This window comes from Octopus bimaculoides, chromosome 23 (assembly GCF_046866305.1).
Source record: "Octopus bimaculoides isolate indiv1 chromosome 23, ASM4686630v1, whole genome shotgun sequence".
NCBI classification, from domain to species: Eukaryota; Metazoa; Mollusca; class Cephalopoda; order Octopoda; family Octopodidae; genus Octopus; species Octopus bimaculoides.
In genome coordinates this window covers 18297230-18321177 of record NC_142950.1, presented here as the reverse complement: position 1 = coordinate 18321177, position 23948 = coordinate 18297230, and the positions used below count along the sequence as shown (strand labels likewise).

Below are 23948 nucleotides of genomic sequence, written 5' to 3'. Positions count from 1 at the left end.
GTGGACGGAGGTGGTGAGAGTGGAGTGATGAATGCTGACCGAAATGTCGAGAAAGGCGATGGAAGTGTTGGAAATAGTGCAGGAGAATTCGAGGGCAGGATGGAAGGATTGAACAAAAGAGAGGAAGGAGTCTAGATGTTCATGGGAGAGCAAGGTCACACCAATACAGTCGTCAATATAATGACTGTATAGTTCCGGAGTGGGACCAGTGAATCTTGAGAATGTATACATATATATATATTTGCAAACACAGGGTAATGCTAATAATATAGCCTGAACAGGATAAGCTACCCCTATTTTTCAGAAAAAAGTGTTGGCGGCCAGCTATGAGACTCGAACTCACACCTCTGTGATTATACGTCGCAGTGCTCTAGACCGATTAAGCTACACTGCCCACACCCCACATTCTTCTGCAAATTTAAGATGTATAGAAATCTCGCTTTTTCCTGCAAAATAGGGGTAGCTTATCCTGTTCAGGCTATTATTAGCATTATCCTGCATTTGGTTGGACCAGGACTACAGTAGAGGACACTTGCCCAAGGTGCCATGCAGTGTGATTGAACTCAAAATCCACATGGTTGTGAAGAGAACTTTCTTGTTGTAGAGCAGTTTTTGGTGCCATACTACCAACAAAATCAAAAGCATCCTGCTATCAATATTTCATTTATGACATAGGCAGCAAGCAGGCAGAATTGTTAGTGCACTGGGCAAAATGCTTAGCAGCATTTCATCCATCTCTAAGGTCTTAGTTCAAATTCCACCAAAGTCGACTTTGCCTTTCATCCTTTCAGGGTCAATTATATAAGTGCTAGTTGAACATTGGGGTCAATGTAATCAACTAGACCCCTCCCCCAAATTTCAGGCCTTATGCCTATAATAGAAAAGATTATCATTAGTATATATTATTATTATTATTATTATTATTATTAAGGCAGTGAGCTGGCAGAATCATTAGCACACCAGGCAAAATGCTTTTTGCCGCATTTTGTCTATCTTTATGCCTTGAGTTCAAATTCCACCAAAATTTTAAACCAATATTTCATTTATGACAACCCCCCCCCACTAAACTAGGATGTTATAATGTTTTGTTGTTTTAATGTAATTTCTGTTGTTTCAGATATCTTATGGATGACCAGTTGAAGGGACCAGCAAGCATAGAAGGTTATATCAAAGTTTTGAAGAAAGGATGCAGATGTGTTGAATGTGAGATATCTCCTTCCTCTCTTATCCATTCAGCATGTTATTTCATTTCATCGATTTGGATACACAACATCTGTCTGCACTTTATTTTCATTTGGTAACATGCCAATTGCACTGTGTAACACAGTTTTTGTCCTTGAGTAGCAACTGTTATTTCCCTAGAAAATAAGAAAAAGGGCTAATATTTCCTTCAAACTTTGCTATTGTTATACTAATTCAAACCCCAAAGAATCCCTCTCAACACATGGCTATGATGTTCCCCCACTACTCTTGCTCATGATTAGAGAAGTACATATTGTCAGCCACTAAGGGTCATGCTCAACTGGTTAAGGTGAAGCAATTGACAAGCAAATCTGTGGTTCTGAGCAGAAAATTTATTATAATGATATTTCTGCTTCAGCAACTCAGCACTGAATCTGTCTGAAATGTAATGGAAAATAGGTCAGTTTCAAAACATTGATGTCCAGGTCACAAAGCAAAGTTTGAAGGGAATAGTGGTCATTTCCTTTGATTTCTAGATAGAAGCAAATAGGAAATAACACTTACTGACCAAAGACCAAAAAAAAATTAAAATTTTGTTACACAGTGTTATCAGGATCTGATTTGGGTGCACATAGTGGAGGCAAGACTTGTATATATGCTGCTGGACAAAATGTTAAGACCAGTGAAAAACTGTCACAATGGACTCCTTGCAGACTGATATATTTGACTATTTTTCATTAAAGATTCATTATTGGCAATTAGAAAAAGATATATGAAAACCTAAAGAAATGTTTAACATTTAATACAGAAAATATGCATTGTATGAAAACTTACAATATTTTGCCTGATCAAAACTTTAAGACCATGACAAATAACAGATGAAAACAATGAATAAATAGTAAACAAGGGGACTCAATTGTTAGTAGCTCCACCATTCCTGCGAATAACTTCAAAAATTTGCTGTGGTATACTCAACATAAATGTTATGCTTTGAGGTGAAGAATGCCTGGCAAAGAGCATCCACAAACTGTATTCCATTTTTGTAAATGTCTCTTGCCATCCATCCCCAAAGATTTTTTATGGGATTTAAGTCAGGAAAACATGGAGGATGATTCAAAAGATGAATGTTATTTACTATGAAGAAATCCTTTTGCTGTGAGCATTATGGATTGTAGCATTATCCTGTTGATAAATCCAGTCTTCTCCACACAAATGAGGGCCTTCAGTCAAGAGCTGCTGTTTGATGTCCCCGCACAACATGAAGCTCCATAGTTCCTCTGTACGAGAAAGTACCCCACACATGATAGAGCCTCCACCATTATGCCTCGATGAAAAAGTCTCTGGTAGAATATCTATTATATGCCAATATTGTTGGAAACCATCAGGACCATCAAGGTTGAATTTCTTCTTATCTGAGAACAAAACTTTCTTCTAGTTGTGAACATCACAGGTCTGATGATTCTGAGCAAATTCTAAACAAGTAGTTTTGTGGCATGAAAGAAGACAAGATCTCTGAAGATGTTTAAGATTTTTAAAGCCTCTCTCTCTCAAATGTTGTCTTATCATCCTTGAGCTGCATTCTGCATTCATAAGTGCCTTAATCTGGTTTTGATGATCAACTAGTGTCTTCCCTAACTTCCCGTCGAATCCTTCTACTCAATGCTGGTGAAATTTTCTTCAGCCAGCCTGTCGATTTTTTTAAAATCTGTATGCCTCAGGGTCTATTAAGAAGTTTATTATGGCAGTTTTACTCCAGCCAGTTTCACTGGAGATGGCATATTGAGAAAGACCTTACTTCTGGAGCTCTACAATTCTACCATGTTCAAAATCTACCAACATTTTAGCTTTTCCCATTGTTGTTGTTATGAAATAGACAGGGAGTGACTGGCAGTTGTTGACCCAGAAAGCTTGGACATAAATACCAGAATTTTTATAGTTTATACTAGATTTAAACTTTTTATTTGTCATGGTCTTAAATTTTTGACCAGGCAGAATATTGTTCATTTTCATACAATGCATATTTTCTGCATTAAATGTTAAACTTTTCTTTAAGTTTTTGTATATCCTTTTCTATTTGCAAATTATGAATCTATAATGAAAAATAGTCAAATATATCAGTCTGCAAGGAGTTCGTTTCAGCAGTGTATGAGCAACTGCCAGTCTTCTTCAAAACATGTTTTCCTCACTTGCACATACACAGTCAACATTGATTGACAGAGATTCCACCTCCTAAAGCTGGCATAGATATGAAGGTATTATATTTATGCTTTACTGTACATCCAAGTAGTTTTTCTAAAATCTTGCTTAGGAAGGCCTCTGTCCTCACATAATCTGTTTTATTTGAAAGTATCTCAAATGAAAAAAATGTGCAACTGTCATCAACCAGTGGTCATTTCATTACATTCTTGAACAATCAATAGTGCTGACTATTCAGTTATGTTTAACCTTTCTGAAATCCCTCTCGGTTCTATGATACAAACCTTCTTTTTTAAAATGACCTGGTTTAATATCTTCCATTAAAATTTCATGCTAATTCATGTTCCAAACATCAGCTTAATTTACCATTTTGTTATCCTCATAGTGGATTCCCTATCAGAGCTAGATGAAAAATTCCAGGTGTGGAGCAAAACTTGGAATCTAAGGGCCTCAAGGTTAAATTAGCAAAAACTAAGGATCTAGTAAACAAGAAAACTGACAGGAGGACCCTACCCACCTCAGGTAGGTGGACCTGTTCAATTTGTAGTAAAAGTGTAGGCATGAACTCTGTATGGTGTACCCAGTGTAAGCTATAGACACACAAGAGGTGCAGTGAGTTAATTGGAAGGTTATCAAAGAAGGTAGTTTCATGATTCATAAAAACTTTAGACTCGGGAAATTGATTCTCTCAAATACCCTGGTGGCTCATTAGAAGTAGTAGATAATTTCTGCTACCTAGGTATTGTGCGAGAGTACAATGCCCCCTGGTGAAAATGGACTAGACCACTACATGTAAATAATAGCAATCTGAGTAGGTGAGCTAGTTTGTGCTAGTTCCTCAGTTTGTGTGTTGATAGTTCAAAGCCGAAGTTCAATATTTACAATTCAAGCTAGCATGTTGGATTGTTAGTTCTTAAAAGATTGTTGTTACATTCCATCTGGTTACTTCCATCTGTTTCAATTATATATTGTTATTACACTGTTGCAGTGTATTTGTTTATCCATAAGGATATAATACTAGGGGACCAAATTAGTAGTGGGAGAGGATGCACGGAGGATATGATAGCTCAAATAAAAATAGGATGGAGGAAATTCAGAGAGCTGTTACCTCTGTTGATCATGAAAGGTTCCCCTCTCCAAGTAAAAGGAAGATTGCATAATGCATGTATACGGACAGCAATTCTATATGGTAGTGAGACATGAGCCTTGAATGCAGAGGACATGCAAAGGTTAGAAAGGAACGAGGTTAGTATGCTCCACTGGATATGTAATGTAAGTGTACATGTTTGACAGAGTGCCAGTGTTCTGAGAGAGAAGTTAAGTGTAAGAGGAATTGGTTGCTGTGTGCAAGAGAGAAGACTGTGCTGGTTTGGTCATGAGATGCGGATGGATGCCGATAGCTCCGTAAAGAAGTGCTGATCTCTCAAACTGGATGGAAGACTTAGGATCAAGTACTCAAGAACAACCTTTGGATGCTGAACCTTTCAGGCAAGATGACAAAGGACTGAGATATCTAGCATCTTGCCATACTCAAGAAGACCCACACTTCACAGCAGAAGCATTAGAACTGATCCTCCTGGTGGTGTAAAGTACTCGTGGTGGTGCCATGTAGAAGCACCCGTGCGATGCCGTGTAAAAGCACCCATGTGGTGACATGTAAAAGCATCCATTGCGGTGCCATGTAAAAGCACCCAGCACACTCTGTAAAGTGGTTGGGTTTAGGAAGAGCATCCAGCCGTAGAAACCACACTAAATCAAACTAGAATCTGGTGTAGCTTGCCAGCATGGACAATAGACATTAAATGATGATGATGATGTTACCGCATTTCTTTTGAGACACACTACCTTTGTTTTGATTAATTCTAAAATAATGAAGATTAGTAAAATTATTTTGCCATTATTAAGCTTGTATTCAGAGCATCAATTAACCCTTTAATATTCAAATCAGCCATATCTGGCCCAAATATTCTATTGTGTTTTTTGTTCAAATTAACCCCTTCTGGCTTCTCACACCTACCCTACATTATTATTCTGAAATTAAACTATAAAGTCATATCATTGAAATCTCAAAGCTATGAGATAATACATGATTAAGTTAAAACAATATGAATAGGTGCAGGAGTGGCTGTACAGTAAGACGTTTGCTTCCCAACTACATGGTTCTGGGTTCAGTTCCACTGTGTGACACTTTGGGCAAGTGTCTCCTTCTATAGCATCAGGCTGACCAAAGCCTTTTGAGTGGATTTGGAAGACAGAAACTGAAAGAAACCCATTATATATATATATGTATGCATTTGTGTGTCTGTGTTTGTCCCTCACCATTGCTTGACAACTGATGCTGATGTGTTTATGTCCCTGTAACTTAGTAGTTCAGCAAAAGACACTGATAGAATAAGTACTAGGCTTACAAAGAATAAGTCCTCAGGTCAATTTGTTCATCTAAAGGCAGTGCTCCAGCATGGCCACAATCAAATGAGTGAAACAAGTTAAAGAAAAAAAATAAGTATTACATTTGACAGAGTGATCTGAATGCTAACGGGTTAACATGAAATTTGAATGGATGGAGGTTTAATTTAGATCACTTTAAAACAGGAAATTTGTGTCAAAGAACCAGGGTGATTTAGTATCAGAAGGGTTTTAATGACTGAGGTATTTTACTAAATTCTGCATTAATTTCAAAATTACTTGAAACAAAGTCAATGTTTTACAGTAGAAATATGGTTAACAAAAGAGTTAATCCTATCAACAGTCTGTTCCCCCTACAAAAAAATGGTCCTGCACTTCTTACAAAGAATCGATATTTTCAAATACTAAGATGGCAAGCTGGCAGAATTGTTAGCACACTGGGCAAAATGCTAGCGATATTTCATCCGTCTTTACATTCTGTGTTCAAATTTCTCCGAGGTCGACTTTACTTTTCATCCTTTCTTTCAGAGTTGATAAGATAAATACCAGTTGAATGCTGGGGTTCATGTAGTTGATCTACCACTTCCCTGATATTGCTGAAACCAATATTTTCAAATACTGAAGGAGGGGAGCTGGCAGAATTGTTACTTTGCCTATCACCCTTCAGCAAGAACGTCTTTTTTTTTTTTGTTTCTTTGTTAATATTTTTGTAGGGCAATAAACTTGCAAAATTTTTAGTGTGTCAGACAAAATGCCTTTCATAGTTATTATGGCTCTTCTCAATCCAAATTCAAATTCTGCTGTTGTCAATTTTATCTCTCATTCCCATTATTATCAGTCAAGTCCTGAGGTTGATTATACCCTATGCTTCAAAGTTGTAGTAATCAATTTTCTAAATAAGTGTGATTGCTTGTTGAGATAAATATCAGCCCCTAATTCTAACATCACAATACTAAACTATCTTATCCTTTATCTTTTACTTCTTTCAGTCATTAGACTACGGCCATACTGGGGCACTGCCTTGAAGAACTTTTAGTTGAATGAATCGACCCCAGTACTTTTTTTTTTAAGCCTGGTACTTATTGCATTGGTGTCTTTTGCTGAACTGCTAAGTTACAGGGATGTAAATACAACAACACTGATTGTCAACTGGTGGAGGTGGGACAAATACAAACACAAAGACACACTCAGATATATATCTATGTTGTCTGATCAATAAGTATCTGGACTGTTGCCATAGTAACGAAGCTAATGCATGCAGAGTAAAGCTGCTTGGCAAAGAGTGACCTTGGTCTCCACTGTGCATGCACATGAAGTTTTAACATTCTAGCTTACTTCTGCTGTTTACAGCAGTGCTTGGAAGGAAGGTATGTAGTGTGTGATTGTCGCATTGACCACAACAAAGAAAGTTGTCATGGCAATTCCTGCTCAGAGGCTGCACACAAGTGTATGAGTGGTTCAGATGTTTCTAAGATGACCAAAAAAATGTTGATATTGACAGAACTGAGAAAAACATCACAGATGTGCTTGCAGCTGTGAGGGGAAATTATCAAATCACCATCCGTGAGTTATCAGAGGATGTGCAGATTAGTTATGGTTTAAGTTCAGTCCATTATCACTGAAGATTTGGGGTATGAGATGCGTGTCTGCTAAGTTGTGCCAAAACTGCTTTCAGCTGACCAAAAAAACACTCGGGTTTCAGTTGCACAAGATCTCCTTGATTGTGTCGAGAACGATGAAAACGTTTTGAAAACTATGCATAGGCCTCTGAGCAGTTGTTGCCAAGCTTTTGGTAAAATTTGACACAGATTCTCTGCTCAACTTTCCCTGTCATGGTCATTGTGACGATCACACGCTAGACACCTTCATTCCAAGCATTGCTGTAGACAGTGGAAGTGAGCTACAACGTTAAAACTTACTGTGCATGCACAGCAGAGTTCAAGGTCAATCTGTGCCAAGAGGTTTCATCCTGCATGTTTTAGCTTCATTACTATGGCAATAGTCCGGATACTTATTGATCAGACCACACACACACACACACACACACACACACACACATATATATCTATGCCAGCATGGAAAACAGGTGTTAGATGTTGATGATGATCTTATGACTAGCTTCTTTCAGTTTCTCTCTACCAAATCTACTCGCAAGGCTCTGGTCAGCTTGAGGCTAAAGTGGAAATGGTGCCATGCAGTAGGACAACCTGGAACCATGTGGTTGGGAAGCATGCTTCTTACCACAAAGCCTTGCCTACTCAGTTCTTTAATTAATCCTCTAATCCTTTTGATTCCAACTTAGCAAAGACATTTTCTGATTCTGTGACATAAAGCTGGTAGTTTCATTGACTTTAATATTCAAATTAAAGTCTTCCGTTGTTGTATATGTGAACCATCTAAGTTCTTTTACAAACCCTGGGATGATTATCCTAATAAATGATAGCACCAGGTATGCTATTAAATTCCTGCAAACTCTTGATTATTTTCAAAATGAATTGAAACACATTTTGTTAAAAATTTGGTCACAAGAAAATCACTTAAATGACCTGAAAGAATTCTCAAACTGTTTCTCTCTCTCTAGTGGACTGTTGGGATGGACCGGATGATGAGCCCCTAGTTTACCATGGACGAACCCTTTCTTCTAAGTTACCATTTAAAAGTGTCATTGAGACCATCAACAAATATGGCTTTGAATTATCAAGGTAAGAAATTATTCTCAAATTCAGTACATTATTGCTGTTCTATATACCATATTGTAAGGGTTCATGACCTACTAGTTAAGGTGTTGTATCCATGATCACGAGATGAGTTTGCACTGACCAATCCGGGAATCAATGTGTTCTTGAGCAAAAAACTTCATCTTGTGTTGCTCTCTGATCACTTTGACACCTGACATGTGGCACACCATGCATCTGTTCAGGCAACGTCAATTTGATGGAGCAAATGAGCTAATGTGCAGCACATACATTTGATCACTATAAAGCAAATCATTTGTACAGGTTGTTCAACAAAAAATTGCAGAACCATCTTTCTCAGACTTGATAGACTGCCATCTATATACCATAGTGTGACTTTGATGGTGTAAATGCTTTAGTACATTACTGCTATTCTATATTCCATTGTATAATGGTGATGGTCTTAATACTATAGTACATTTTGTAAGATATCAAGACAAGGAGGCATAAAACTGTGTGTGTGTATGTATACACATACACAATGGGCTTCATTCAGTTGTTGTCTACCAGATCCACTGACAAAGCTTTGATTGATTTGTGGGTATAGCAGAAGACATTTGCTCGAGACATTGTACCATGGAACTGAACTTAAAACCATGTGGCTGAGAAGCAAATTTCTTAATCACCCTGCCACACCTGCATGTATATTTGTGTGTGAACCTTTGTACATCTATTGGATGGGATTATTGAGACAGTATTTTATGGCTGGATGCACTTCCTGCCATCAACCTTTTTCACAAAACCACTGAGCTATTGGACATTGTGTACGAATTGATGGCTTAAAATAATGTCACTGTTCTTGTTCACATGATCGCAGCATGAAGACACAGAAACACTTACACACACACACAAACGACCTTATATATATATATATATATATATATATATATATATATATATATATATATATTTATATAAATATATATACATATCTTCTTTCAGCTATCCTGTGATAGTCTGCCTTGAGAACCATTGTAGCTTAAAGCAGCAACAGAAAATGTCTCAGTATATTACATCAGTTTTTGGAGATAGATTATATGTGGAGCCTGTTGATGTCATCAGGCAGTGTTTACCCTCACCTGAATTCTTCAAGGGACGTGTCCTTGTCAAGGTAAATGCTGCTTTACAATATGCTATCTTTGATAAAACAGAAATATTAATCATCATAGCTGATGGTGAAATTAATCTATAAATGTGGGGAGTCTAGTTAACTCTTTCATGAATATAAACTCAGTTCAGGTAGGTCTTTGTGGTATATTGGAAAGAAAAAATATGCCTTGGACGCTTATTTACACCACATTATGAATATATCATATTTCCCTTTTAAAATTATGATGACGATGGTCATGCACATTTATAATGTGATTTGTATTTACATGATTCCCTTCTCTCCCTATGGAGCATTGACCACTAACAACTCTTCCCAACTCTGGACTTTCTTTCCTCTCAGGTCTTGTTATTATCATCAATTCTTCTATAACTTTGCTTTGTCTAGGTAGGTGTGTTGGCCCTATGCAAACCCATTTTCACATCTAAGAAGAGGTGATCCATATTTGTCTGGCCTGTATCCTTTGACCTGTCCTGCACAAGAGACCTTACCAGTAGTTTGCACTCCAATGGCATAGCTCTGACAGTCATTGAGACACACAAGTTAGCCCAACAAGGTACTGGACCTTGTGATGAAACGTGCTATATATTTCATTATTTTCACATTCATCTTTTTTTTTTATCATGTTGGCATGGGTTGGATGGGATTATTGAGACAGTATTTTATGGCTGGTTGTACTTCCTGTTACCAGCTTTCTTTTTTTTGCAAAACCACTGAGCTATTGGACATTGTGTACAAATGGCTTAAACAATGTCACTGGTTTTTGTTCACAGGATCACATTGTGAAGACACATAAATACACACACACACACAACAGGTTTCTGTACAGTTTCCACCTACCAGATTTCACTTGCAAGGCATTGGTCAATTTAAGGATGTAGTAGAAATCATTTACCATATATATATATATATATATATGAAAGAGATTGTTTATGATATATATTTACACCACATTACTTAGGTTTCATTAACATAAGGTGTTTATCAATTACATAATGTAAATTACACAATCAAGACTTATTGTCAAATCATCAGAGATGTGTAACTTTTAAATGTAACATAAGTGGATTGAAAAGATGTTGACAAATCAACCATCATGGAGATGGTGAGTAACTGTTAATTATGTCAAGATCTTTTCAATCCAATGTTACATATAATAGTTACATATCTCTGACAATTTGATGATAAGTGTTGATTATGTAATTTACATTATGTAACTAATAGTTACCTTATATTAATGGAACATACATAAGATGGTGCAACTAAATATCTTTTAAACAATCTCTCATGCTTCATTGTACTTTCTACATACACTCTGTGTAACTCTCAAATACAGGATTCATAACAAACAAGAGAACTACAATTTCATGAATAGGAAGGCACATGAAGTTCTAAATACTGGTTGTCATGTTATTTAATGTTTAAACTGCACTGAACAAATGTGTGTGTGTGAGAGAGAGAGTATGTGTGTGTGTGTGTGCGGACTCCCCCCCCCCCCCAATGTCTCAAAAGGTCACCCCAAGCCCTATGTTTGAATACTCTGAAATTGAAATACATCTAATATGCTCATGCATCTTTTATACAATCATGTGTATATATATAATCTCAGTATATACCTCACCACTGCCATCATCATCATCACCATTTTTCTTGTCTGTTTTCCTATGCTTTAATGGGTTTTCTCCTGCTTACCATCTTGCCACTTGTCATAATCCTTTGTCATCTTCTTGACGTTCTGCCGACAGAGGTCAGCTTAAACTTCTTTCTTTTGTGCCTGCTTTGGTCTTCCTCTTCTGCAAATTCCTTTTACTGTGGTTGCTTGCCACTTCTTACCCAACTACCATCCTTCTTATACATGATATACCTGTCTGTGCCAGCTCAGTTTCCTCTCTTGCACCCCATGTCTTAATCCTTTCATACCTAGTTTTTCTCTCGGCTTATTTATGCGCTGTCATCCTTGTATACTAACATATAGTTGAGCATTCTTGCTTTCTTTCTTGTCAACTCTCACTCTTCTTCCACTTTCTAAATCCATGTTATGCTAACATGCAGCATTGCACTTGACATATAGGCATCATACAATTTGTCCTTTACTAACAGAGGGAATTCCTTTGTTGTGAGCAGAGATAGTAGCTCTCTGAATTTTTTACATCCAGTTCTTCAGCTTTTCAAAACGAATCAATTAATTCCAGGGAATAATCCAAATATCTATATATCTATCTATCTATCTCTCTATCTACCTATCTCTGTATTCATTTATCTCTATATCTATCTATCCCTATTTATCTACCTATCTATCTACCTACATATTTATCTGTCAATCTGTATATATATATGTGTGTGTGGATGTATGTATCAATATATATAAAAGAGAGGATGTGTGTGTGTACGTGAATGTAGTTTATGCTCGTCCACAAATTAGCACGCATGTCGCTCCAATTTTAGGAGAAGATTCGGAATGACCCTATGTGCATTTTCATCAACTTTCTCTCTCAGAGGTACCCGCATATACCTGTAAAAATCGATAAACTTTTACCAATTTTGAAGTTTGTTGACATGGCGAAGTCAAATCTGTGCGTACGCGCATGAAGGAGAGAGAGAGAGAGAGAAAGAAAGAAAGAAATAGTGTGTTTGTGACAGGGGGGAGATACAGAGTGTTTGGTAGCATCTAGCAAAAAAAAAAATGAAAAAGTGGGTAAGGCAGACAGAAATCAAAGCAAATTTTTCTAAGCAAGACAGAGTTTACTTTGCTAGCATCTAACAAAAAAAAAAAAAAAAAAAAAAAAAAAGAACGAAATAGTGGAAGAGGGAGGCAGAAAGCGTATTAGGAATGAAAATGTAGGTAAGGAAGACAGAGTAAGTGTAAAATGTAAAATGCATTTCTTTTTCTTAAACATGAGATATAGTTTAAAATATACGATGTTTTTGAAAGACACTATATTCTATAATGAGATTATATATACTTTCTCACACAACAATTCAAATATATTTATTTTAAATCATTTATTTGTTTTAAATCGTTCATCTTTCTCCCACCTCTCACTCTCACACACACGCACATATACTACTTTGGGAGCGAAAGAGTTTTGTTTATATTTCAAAACAACTATGAAACAAAAATGTAACAATTTGTCAATCCCCCCACAACCCGTTTTTCGGACCACAAAAAGGGTTTGGTAATTTTTCAGATTAACACCCGCACGATTTCCACTAGGGTGTTACGGTTAGGATTAGGGTTAGGGTTAAGGTTAGTGTTAGGGTTAGTGTTAGGGTTAGGATTAGGATTAGGGTTGGTGTTAGGGTTACGGTTTTAGGGTTAGGGTTAGGGTTAGGATTAGGGTATGTGTTAGGGTTACGGTTTTAGGGTCAGGGTTAGGGTTAGAGTTAACCTAGAAGGGACAGGCCCCTTATTTTTGGGTTAAGGCTGTTGGTAAATTTTCCTAAGTTACTCCAATTCACATCCCCAATGCAAACCTTCAGATCAACCTTTTCCTATGCAGATCTCTAATGCAACTTTAAAAAAAAAAACAGTCAATGAGTGGAAATAACCAATAAACTGATTCCTTATGGGATTTCCCAATCAAATTTCCAGCAAACCATTTTCAGCCAAACCAATTTCAATGGATTTCGCTCAAATCCATGTTACTTATTTTGGTTTGAAATAAAGCACTTGATCACTTAATAATCCTAGCTTAATCCCGAGCAGCGCCGGGCTATACTGCTAGTATATATATATATATATATATATATATATATATATATATATATATATATATATATATATATATATATATATCTGTCTATCCATCTATATGTATGTGCGGAGAGTGTGTTTTTGTGTGTATGTAGACATATATTTATATATGGGTATATACATATTTGTGTAAGTGCCAATGTATGTGTGCGTGTGTATACATATTTGTGTGTCTGTGCTGGAATAGAGTTTTAGACTTTATTCCAACATAACAGCCTGAAGAACTGTGTGGCTGTTACACAACAAAACTGTTGGTAATTGCTGGAGTAAAAGTTAAGACTCTACTTTATGGTATTGAGTACTTCTTTCTTTACTACCTAAATATATATGTATGGATGTATATATATAGTTCTTTTATGTTTGTGTGTATAATTTTGTATATCTCTCTATTTAGTTATATATGTATGTAGGATGTGAAGGTGCATACCTAGTGGTTCAGATGTTGGGTTTATGATCACAAGGTTGCAAGTTCAATTGTTTAGACTTGATTTCATGTGACTCTAGTGTACACAGCAGTAAATCAGTTCCAGCCTAGTGCTGGAAAATGAATTTTGAAAATAATGAAAACTTTAGTAAAATAACTTTGTTATTATTTAAGATAACAAGCTGGAAAAGGTATTAGCACATTGGACAAAATGCTTAGCAGCATTTCTTCCAGCTCCTTACATTCTTGTTACAAATGTCCTTTCATCCTTTTGTGATTAATATAGTAAGGTATCAGTCTATTACCTGAGTGAATGTAATCCCTAAAGTTGCTGGTCTTGTGCCAAAATTTGAAACAATTATTAAGCTGATGTTTGTAACATAAATTAACATGAAATTTTGATGAAAGAAGTTTTAATTTAGATCACTTTAAAACCAGGAACTTGTATTCTGGAACCAAGGGGAATGGTCTGAGGAGGCATGGTATCAAAAGGATTAACTTAACTATTGTTAACCATGTTGATGTTGTAGTAAGATAAATAAATTTTGTCTGAACTTCTGAAGAAAAGGAATCATCATCATCATCATCATCATGGCAGCAAGCTGTCAGAATCATTAGCTTGCTGGACAAAATGCTTAGCAGCAACTTGTCCATCTCTACGTTCTGAGTTCAAATTCCGCTAAGGTTGACATTGCTTTTCATCTTTTCAGAATTTGTGAAATAAGTACCAGCTCCCTTTCCCCCAGTTTCTATAGTAGAAAGGATTATTATTATCATCATCATCATCATCATCATCATTATTATTATTTTGTAGGGGGTATTACCCATGTTTCTGGGTTCTTTTCACAGCTGTACCCCATTTGGAATTTGCATTAGGGAGGCAGGCTTGTTTGTAGTTTGTAGAGAAAGCATTAAACATGCCTGAAAAACAAACATGGTCTCCCCCCTCACAACTAAAAGACATAAAGAACTATGAAAGAAGGTGAATAAGTACCGGTGATGGGGCAATGAAGAGAGAACTAACACTCGATTATTCTAGAACTCCCAGAATAAAAACGTAAACACCTGAAAGACTTTCCCTCTATTCATTGCTAAATGTCTTTACCGCTTCTTCATTGTGAAAAGTAAAGAAGCTAGAAAAGATTGAGCGTATTTCAGTCTAATTGTCATTGTAAATGACTTAGGCTTTCCTTTTTCTGTCTCTATCGATTCACTCCTTTTCTCTACGGTTAAGAGACTGAAGGTGCGTGGCTCAGTGGTTAGGAGTATTCAGTCCATGACCATAAAGTCATGAGTACGATTCCCTGTGGCGCGCTGTGTTCTTGAGCAAGGTACTCTACTTCACCTTGCTGCAGTCCACTCAGCTGGCCAAAATGAGTTGTAGCTGTAATTCAAAGGGACCAGCTTTGTCACATTCTGTGTGAATCTGAATCTCCCTGAGAACTACATTATGGTATGCATGCCTGTGGAGTACTCAGCGACAGATACATTTATTTCCATTGGGACAGTAATAGTGATGGGGAGGCATGATTTTTGTTTGAAATCCTTCAATATAATGCCTGGCCTATTTGAATCTATCTTTGTGTCAGTTCGAACTGTGAAGTTCCAAAGGAGTGAGATGTGTTTCCACCAGGTCCAGGTCTTTGCAAATTACCCAGTCAATTTACTGTACTGTGCTATAATGCCTGTTGAGATACTCTGTAGGTGCAAGAAGGCTGCACATGGAGACTGATCAATAGTTTCATTTTGCTATTTACATACACAACATGTACTAGAAACTGTTCTTTAAGATGTTGGCCTGGTAGCTTCTTGTAGGTAGGCATTGATCCTGGGCAGCTATGATAAACCCTTCTGTCTCTGATTTTAAGCCAGAAAATGCTAACCATTGATGGGTAAGGGCTTTGTCAACATCAGCATTGTTAGCTCTTTTTGGGTATTTGCCACTGAGAGGTTTTTCTTGCCTTTTATCAGTGTGAATAACTAAGGCAGCAGTTTTAGCAAGGGTTTTCATATGCTTAGCTTTTTCTGTGCTTGTTTCCAGTACATCTAATTCTAGGACTTGCTTGTATTTGGAATTCACTTAGATATTTCCTTGCCTGTTTTGTTATTGAGTATGAGACTTTCTTGTTTTCATGCTCTAAGACAAGTTTTAGCATCCAGTCATCAGAATTTTTCAGGTTAAGTGTTTAGGCCAATTGTTGCATTCATCATTGTTAATTCAAGTTGTAAAAGTCCATGGCCACTCTTCTATTATCATCATCATCCTCTTTTTTCAATTTTGTTTCCATTTCTTGCCAAGTGTCTTCCACACACCCAAGACAAAGAAATTCATTGCATACATTGCTAGGCCATTGAAATAAAGACACCAGATTGTTCATTTGCAGAGTCATCATCATCATTTAACATCTATTTTCCATGCTGGCATGGGTTGGTCAGTTTAACAGCCTGGGAGCTGCACCATACTTCAGTCTGATTTGGCATGGTTTCTACAGTTGGCTGCCCTTCCTAATGCCAACCACTCCAACAGTGTAGTGGGTGCTTTTTATGTGCCACCAGCATGGGTGCCAGTTACGAAACACTGGCGTTGGCCATAACTACAACCCCACTTGGCTTTACAGGTCTTCTCAAGCAGAGTATATTGCTAAAGATCTCGGTCACTTGTCACTGCCTATGTGAGGCTCAACATTCGAACAGTGCTTTTTACATGCCACCAGCACCGGTGCCCGTTATGCAATACTGGCATCAGTCATAACTACGATTCACTTCGCTTGACAGGCATATCACCCAACATTTGAAGAGTACTTTTTATGTGCCACCAACACAAGTGCCAGTTACATGATACTGGCATTGGCCACAACTATTATTTCACTTGAGTTGACCACTAAGTTACAGGGATGTAAACACATCAGCATTGGTTGTCAAGCGATGTTGGGGGGACAAACAAACATACATATATACGACGGGCTTCTTTCAGTTTCCCTCTACCAAATCCACTCACAAGGCTTTGGTCGGCCTGAGGTTATAGTAGAAGACACTTGCCCAAGGTGCCACGCAGTGGGACTGAACCAAGAACCATGTGGTTGGTAAGCAAGCTACTTACCACACAGCCACTCCTATTCCCTGCCGAACACAAAAAATATTGTAGCTATATTCTGCCAAAGAAACCAGGTGAAATTTGTTTCGATGAAACACTATTTTATAGAAAATTTTCAGTGAAAGAAGTTCCCTGTTCAATACTCACTGGCAATATTTAAATTTGGTGAAAAAAAATTTTGTCACCTATGCCAAAGCAGTTAACAGAGAGTGTGAGAAATTCAAATTGAATGAGTTGATCCCGTGTTTAATTTTTGTTCAAGGGCTTACTGCAAGCAAAGATGCAGAACAGGACTGAAATTTAACTCTACAGGCAGTAGCAGAAGAATGTCAGGATTATAAATCTACGACAAGACGCAGATAGAATTAAAGAGAAAGATTGCTCTCATATTCATGCATGTCAATTGGTATCAGATTAGAAAAAAACTGTCAAGACCAAATCCATGCTATGGGTGCAGTGGTCTACATTTTAAAAGCAACTGTCTGTTTAAAAATATAAAATGCTTCAAGTGTGGTAAGATAGGTCATAAAAAATCACACTGTAAAACAAAACCTAAAAAACAGTTCAACAGAAAAAATCATGTAAGTAGGTTATCGCTGACAAGAAATAGGAACTGAAAGGAAAACTGTGTATGTAAGAATTAATAACACAAACATAAAGTTACAATTGGATATGGGTAGTGATATCTCAATAGTTACATGGAAAAAATCAGGAGACCTAGATTAAAAGAAACTTCAAAAATTGCTCGTGGTGTTTCAGGAAAAAAATATTTTAAGGACAAATTGATAAATGACATTACATTTCATGAAAAAACCTTTAAAAGCCAAAGTTTTTGTGTCGAATAGTATGACAAATTTATTTGGAATTGACTGGATGGAATTATTTAACTTATGGAACCATCCCCTTAAATCTTTTCTGTAAAAATGTAAATGGTTTTTCTGCCAGTCAGACAAATTTTAAAAAATTAAAATAGATTTTTCCTGAGGTTCTGTCTGATAAATTAGATCTGTGCACCAAAATGAAGGCAAAGTTTCAAATAAAAGAAAACACCATACTGACATTTAAACAAAAACGAACTGTACCGTTCACAGCATTAGAACAGATAAATAGAGAAACTAGGAAAAATTGGAGTTATCCAAAAAGTGGACTATAGTCAATGGGCAGCACCCACTGTGTATGTTAAGAAAAAGAATAATAAAATCAGACTGTGTGCTGATTTTCCCACTGGTTTAAATGAATGTCTTAAAACATACCACTATCCACTACCTACTCCAGAGGATATTTTCACAAAATTAAACAGTGGCAAGATATTTTCTAAATTGGATCTTTGTGATGCAAACCTACAAATTAGAGGAGATTATGAATGCTCTAAATACCTAACAATTAACACACATAAAGGACTGTATAAATACAACAGGTTACCATTTGGCTAAAAAATCACACTGGTGATTTTTTAACAGATTATGGATGCAATGTTAGCAGACTGTGTATTCGCAATTCCATATCTGGATGATACACTCATTAAAAGCAAATCCGGTGACCAACAAGTAGAACATGTAAAATATGTTCGAGAAAATTGAAAAAAAGTGTGTATTTTTCTCACCAAAATTAGGACAAATTTAGGACAAATTATCAACAGAAATGGACACCAACCAGATCCTTCAATTGCAGACGCAATAAAAAATTTGCCGCCTCCGACAAATACTGTAACCGTACACACTTTTTTTGGGGCTGGCAAGTTATTACCAAAATTATATTCCAAATATGCATAAGGTGAGGGTTCCACTGAATAGTCTTCTAAAAGATGTGAAGTGGAATTGGTCAGAAAATTGTCAAAAGGCATTTGATAAAATTAAAAAAATATTAATATCTGTTTTGTCATTAGCACACTTCAACCCTGCAACGGAGATTGTTGTAGCTTCAGATGCTTCTGAATACGTGAGTACAGTATAGGAGCAGTTATGCTACATAAATATAAAGGTGATGACATGAAGGCAGTGGTTCATGCCTCACATTCTCTGATATCAGCTGAAAAAAATTACAGCAAAATCAAAAAAGAGGCTTTGCCATGAAAATTTCACAGATTTTTACATGGTAAAAATTTCCTACTACAGACTGATTATCATCCATTATTATCGATATATGGGTTGAAGAAAGGAATTTCTATCTGTACTGCTAATAAGTTGCAATGCTAGGGTACGTTATTATTAAATTATGATTTTAAGATGTAGTATATACCATCCAAGAAATTAGGTCATGCTGATTGTTTATCAAGACTGATTTCATAAAATGCTGAACCATTTAAAGATACCATGATTGCTGCTTTGCGAGCAAAAAATAAAATTTAAAATGTTTTGTGTAACATCAAACATGAGCTGCCAATTACTTTACAAGACATAAAATTAAAATCAGAAAATAATAAATTCATTAAAAAGATTACAGAAATATTGAAAGCTAAAAGAGATAAAAATATGTGCAACTCAAATGCAAACCATTTCTCAATGTGTGACAATGTGTTGATGTATGCACAAAGAGCCATTGTGCCAACCACACTACAAAAGCGATTACACTGTACAACAAATTTTTTTTTATTATTACACAAACTAAAATCACTGCTACCTTTACAAAATCTACAGTCATATTTTCTCTATCACCCACCAATTTTTAGCCAATAGCAATTAGATACTTCAGCTTACATATTCTAATTAAACAAACTCTATAGTGACTGTTCTTAAAGTTTTGCTATATCAGAATGTTTATATTTTTAGTATATTAGTTTAAATCACAAAAACTTACCTAATTTCATGAGTTTTAAGTAAATTTTTTCTTTATTAAACATATTTACTATATGCAGGCACATCGTTATATATACAAAAATGGAAAAGGAACATTCATTTATAAGAGTGTTTGTTTCAGTTTATTGTTGACTATATTTTCGCATCATTTTATATTTAACATCTGGTTCATTACGTTGGAGATTCCAGCAAAGAGCTGCAAGCATTGCAAGACTCTATTTACCTTTATATCTATTTTCAGTTTTAGCTATATTTTGATGGAATCTTTCTCCATGCTCATTGCTAACATCTACAGTATTCTCCGGGAAAAAATCAAGATGCGAATGTAAAAAATAGAATTTGCGATCCAACAAAGATGCTTTCCTTTACTTTAGCGTCACTTAACTTAGGAAGCTGCCTTTTAGACACTGAAGTACTGGCTGATCATATTTTAGAACTTTGAAAAATTGCTTCATGAGACCTAATTTAATGTGTAGTGGAGGCAACAGAACTCTTTTTCGACAAGAGGTTCCCGAATAAAATTATGTGAGCCTGGTATTAGTACATCACATGATGGCCATTCTGAATGGATATAGTGCTCTGCTTTTGCCCTACTATCCCATTTACAAAGGAAGCACATGTATTTTGTATAGCCAGTTTACAGTCCATTTAACAGTGCAACTACTTTTAAGTCAGCACATGAGCCATTTATGTTCATCGTAGTTCATTTTATTTAATATAAAAGCCAAGGTTTTATAGTTTTCCTTTAAAATAAATGTGCAATGGGTACAAATGGGAAAGCATTGCTATTATTTAAGAGAACAGCCTTAGTACTGCATAGAGATGCATCTCCATTCTTCTGGGTCGTAGACAATATTAAGGTCATTAAACAATCACTGGATATTGATGTTCTTCATTGAAAAATGATGCTGCAAATTATCAGAACAAGCGCTAAATTTTGTAATTCTTATGTCCTTTTCTAGTAAATTTTTCTCTTCAAACCAAGAGGTGAGTAATTCACTTTGCTGTTTTGTTAAACCTAGATCCTGTACTAAATCATTTAATTCGGGCTGACTAAAAAAACTTTGGCTCCAATGATGTTTGTGCTAGTTCAAATGAGTCATTAAATTCTGCATCTGTGTCATCTGAGTCTTCTGAATTGGATGATGGATGCATTCTGGGGGTGGTTCAGAAACTGGAATCTCTGCAGAATGGGGCACAGTAGCTGATTTAAGGTTAGGATACATAATCGATTTTTCACTTTTCTTGGTGTGATATGGAAAAAAAAGTTGAATAAAAAATTTCAATATTACAGAGTATAAATTCAATACAAATTATAATAATATAAGTATTATAATAATATAATACAAATAAATCAATACGTTAAAAATTTTGAAAGTTGTAATTAATACCTTTTATGTCAACCAAGTAGAAGTAACAGTCTGTTGTGTGGTCCCGAGGCTCCCTCCAAACCATTGGAGCACCAAATGGCAACTGTTTGTGTTCCATTAAGCCATCTTGACAGCGAGCTTGAACAGTTTTTACAACATATGTGAGGTACCCAATTCTTGTCTTAGTCTCCAACCTTGTGCTTGAAGTACAGGTGGTAAAGTTTTTTGATATAAGTAGTGAGACTTTGCTGATGTTTTTATATCACATAATTTCCACAAACGTAACAAAACTTATCCGGAGAATTTTTGCAAGCTCTTTTAGGCATATTAGAGTTATTAAATGAATATTTAGCTCTCTGAAAATTCCTGTGAAAGAAAATCCTTAGAGCATTTACATACAAAATTTAAAAATTGATAGCACTACTAAAAAGTAAAAGTAGTAATTTGCATTAAAATGGTAGGTGATTATAGTAAAATGAAGTTCATTTTCTGATTTTATGCACAAAACTCAAGAAATGAAGTGGCCAGAAGTGTATAAATACAAAAAGCCGACATCTGCAGTTACAGTAAGTTTTTTACACAAATTGTTCACCAGATATGGTGTTCCTGGTATCATTGCATCTGATAATGGAAACTCAATTTATGTCAGACAAGTTCAGAAATTTTTATAAAACGTTTCTTATCAAACATGTCACCACTCCGCCATATGGTCAAATGGACAAGCAAAGCAGGAACTTTTAATTGATGCCATGAAGCAATAATATTCAAAACAGCAAAATGTACACACATGAAGTTCAAGTGTTGCAAAATGTAGGTCATATGGGTTCAAAATGTACTTTCTGATTGACCATCCAACATACCAGCAGCAACTGAATTAACTTTCTGTTTGAAGGCGCATTCTAGCCTTAGGCGGAAGTTGTTGCTTAAATCCATACAACACCAACCCTTCCTGGTTAGCGTCTGTCCAAGCACAACTAACTCACTCTCCAGTGAAAAGATAATTTTATATCTTACTACACTTTTTTAAGGTCTCCATTCTTCAACTATAACCAAGATTCATTTGCTGTGACATCCTGCGTTTGTCTGAGATACTGACCATGTAGTTCTTTTCCCAAATGTTTCTTTCTTGCTCCTGTTTTCCTCTTTTCTTGTATTTTGTTGCAGTCTCTACAGCTTCTGTCTCCTCTTCTCTGGTAGCTGAAATCAGTCTTTCTGAATTACTTCTCACATACTCTTCTATGTCACAATTTTGTTATCTCTACACAGTCTTCTATTACTGTCAGTCCTCTCCTTGTCTCTGAGATGTAATGACCTGTACATGAACGTTGTCTTTCTGGTTTTACAGTCTATGTCTCTTAGTTCTTCCTTAGTCCAGTTCATGAAAGCAGCAGAATATTGTATTAGAGAGACCATCCATGTATTTACTACGGAGATGCTTTTCTTTCCATTCAGTTTTGAATGTAGCACCTTTTTTATTCTCCTAAGATATTCATTTCTCATCTTCTCTTTCATTTCCTGACAGAGAATTCTATCTGTCTATATTTACATTCTTAGTTCAAATTCCACCAAAGTTGACTTTGCTTTTCGTCCTTTCCAGGTTGATGAAATAAGTACTAGTTGAGCACTGACCTCAATGTAATCAACTAACCCCTTCCCCCAAAATTTCAGGCCTTGTACCTATATTAGAAATTCTTCTTCTTGCATGAATATTATTATTATTATTCAGATATGAAAGTTCATGACTCAGTGGTTAAATTGTTGGGCTTACAATGGTGAGGTTGGGAGTTTGATTCCCAGACTGGGTTGTGTTGTGTTCTTGAGCAAGACACTTTCTTTCAGTTTGCTCTAGCTCACTCAGCTGTAGAAACAAGTTGTGATGTCATTGGTGCCAAGCTGTATCGGACTTTGCCTTTCCCCTGGACAACATTGGTGACATGGAGAGGGGAGGCTGGTATCCATGGGCGACTGCTGGTCTTCCACAAACAACCTTACCTGGCTCTGTGCTTAGGAGGGGAACTTTCTGGGTGCAATCCCTTTTGTGTGAGGACACATGGCCTAGTGGTTACAGTATTGCACTCACAATCGCAAGATCGCAGTTTCAGTTCCTAGACCAGGTAGTGCATTGTGTTCTTGAGCAAAACATATCATTGCTCTGTGATTACTTCAACACCTGATGCATGGCACCTTATGCACCTGTTCAGGTAACATCAAATTGATGGAAGGACTGAGCTAATGTACAGCACATACTTTTCACCACTATAAACAAATCATCTGTGCAGGTTCTTCAGCAAAAGCTGAACACTCATACGTCATTTTTGACGGGATAGTCCATCATTATTCAGAGCACAAGCTGGCAGAATCATTAGTATTCCATATAAAATGCTTGGTGGCAATTCTTCTAGTTTTACAATCTAAGTTCAGATTCTGCTGAGGTCGTTCAACTTTGCATTTTATCCTTTTGGAGTTGATAAAATAAATACTAGCCAAGTACTGGAGTTGATGCAATCAACTAACTTCCTCCACCTAAAACTGCTGACCTTCTTCCAAAATTTTTAACATTATTATTATTATTATTATTATTATTATTATTATTATTAAAGGAGCTAGCTGGCAGAATCATTAGCACTTCAGGCAAAATGCTTAGTGGCATTTCGTCTGTCCTTACGTTCTGAGTTCAAATTCCGCTGTGGCCTTTTGAGGCTGATATATTCGACTCATCCCTTCCCTCCAAATTTCAGGCTTTGGGCTTATAGTAGAAAGGATTATTATTATTATGGAAAGTGGCAAGCTGGAAGAATCATTAGTACACTGGGCAAAATACTTAATGGTATCTCATCCGTTTTGAAATTCTGCTGAGGTCAACTTTGCCTTTCATCCTTTCTGA

At 36.3% G+C, this 23948-nt stretch overlaps 1 protein-coding gene across 6 annotated transcripts in view; it reads left to right on the top strand.

The window, feature by feature from the left end:
* Positions 1–23948, top strand: part of LOC106870770 (inactive phospholipase C-like protein 1) — a 191682-nt gene that overhangs the window by 104527 nt on the left and 63207 nt on the right. For all 6 annotated transcript variants that reach the window (XM_089340302.1, XM_089340304.1, XM_089340300.1 and 3 more), the window contains exons 11-13: positions 1118–1203; positions 8366–8486; positions 9462–9630. In XM_089340302.1, the coding sequence (XP_089196428.1) occupies positions 1118–1203; positions 8366–8486; positions 9462–9630 (376 nt within the window). The remainder of the gene's footprint in view (positions 1–1117; positions 1204–8365; positions 8487–9461; positions 9631–23948) is intronic.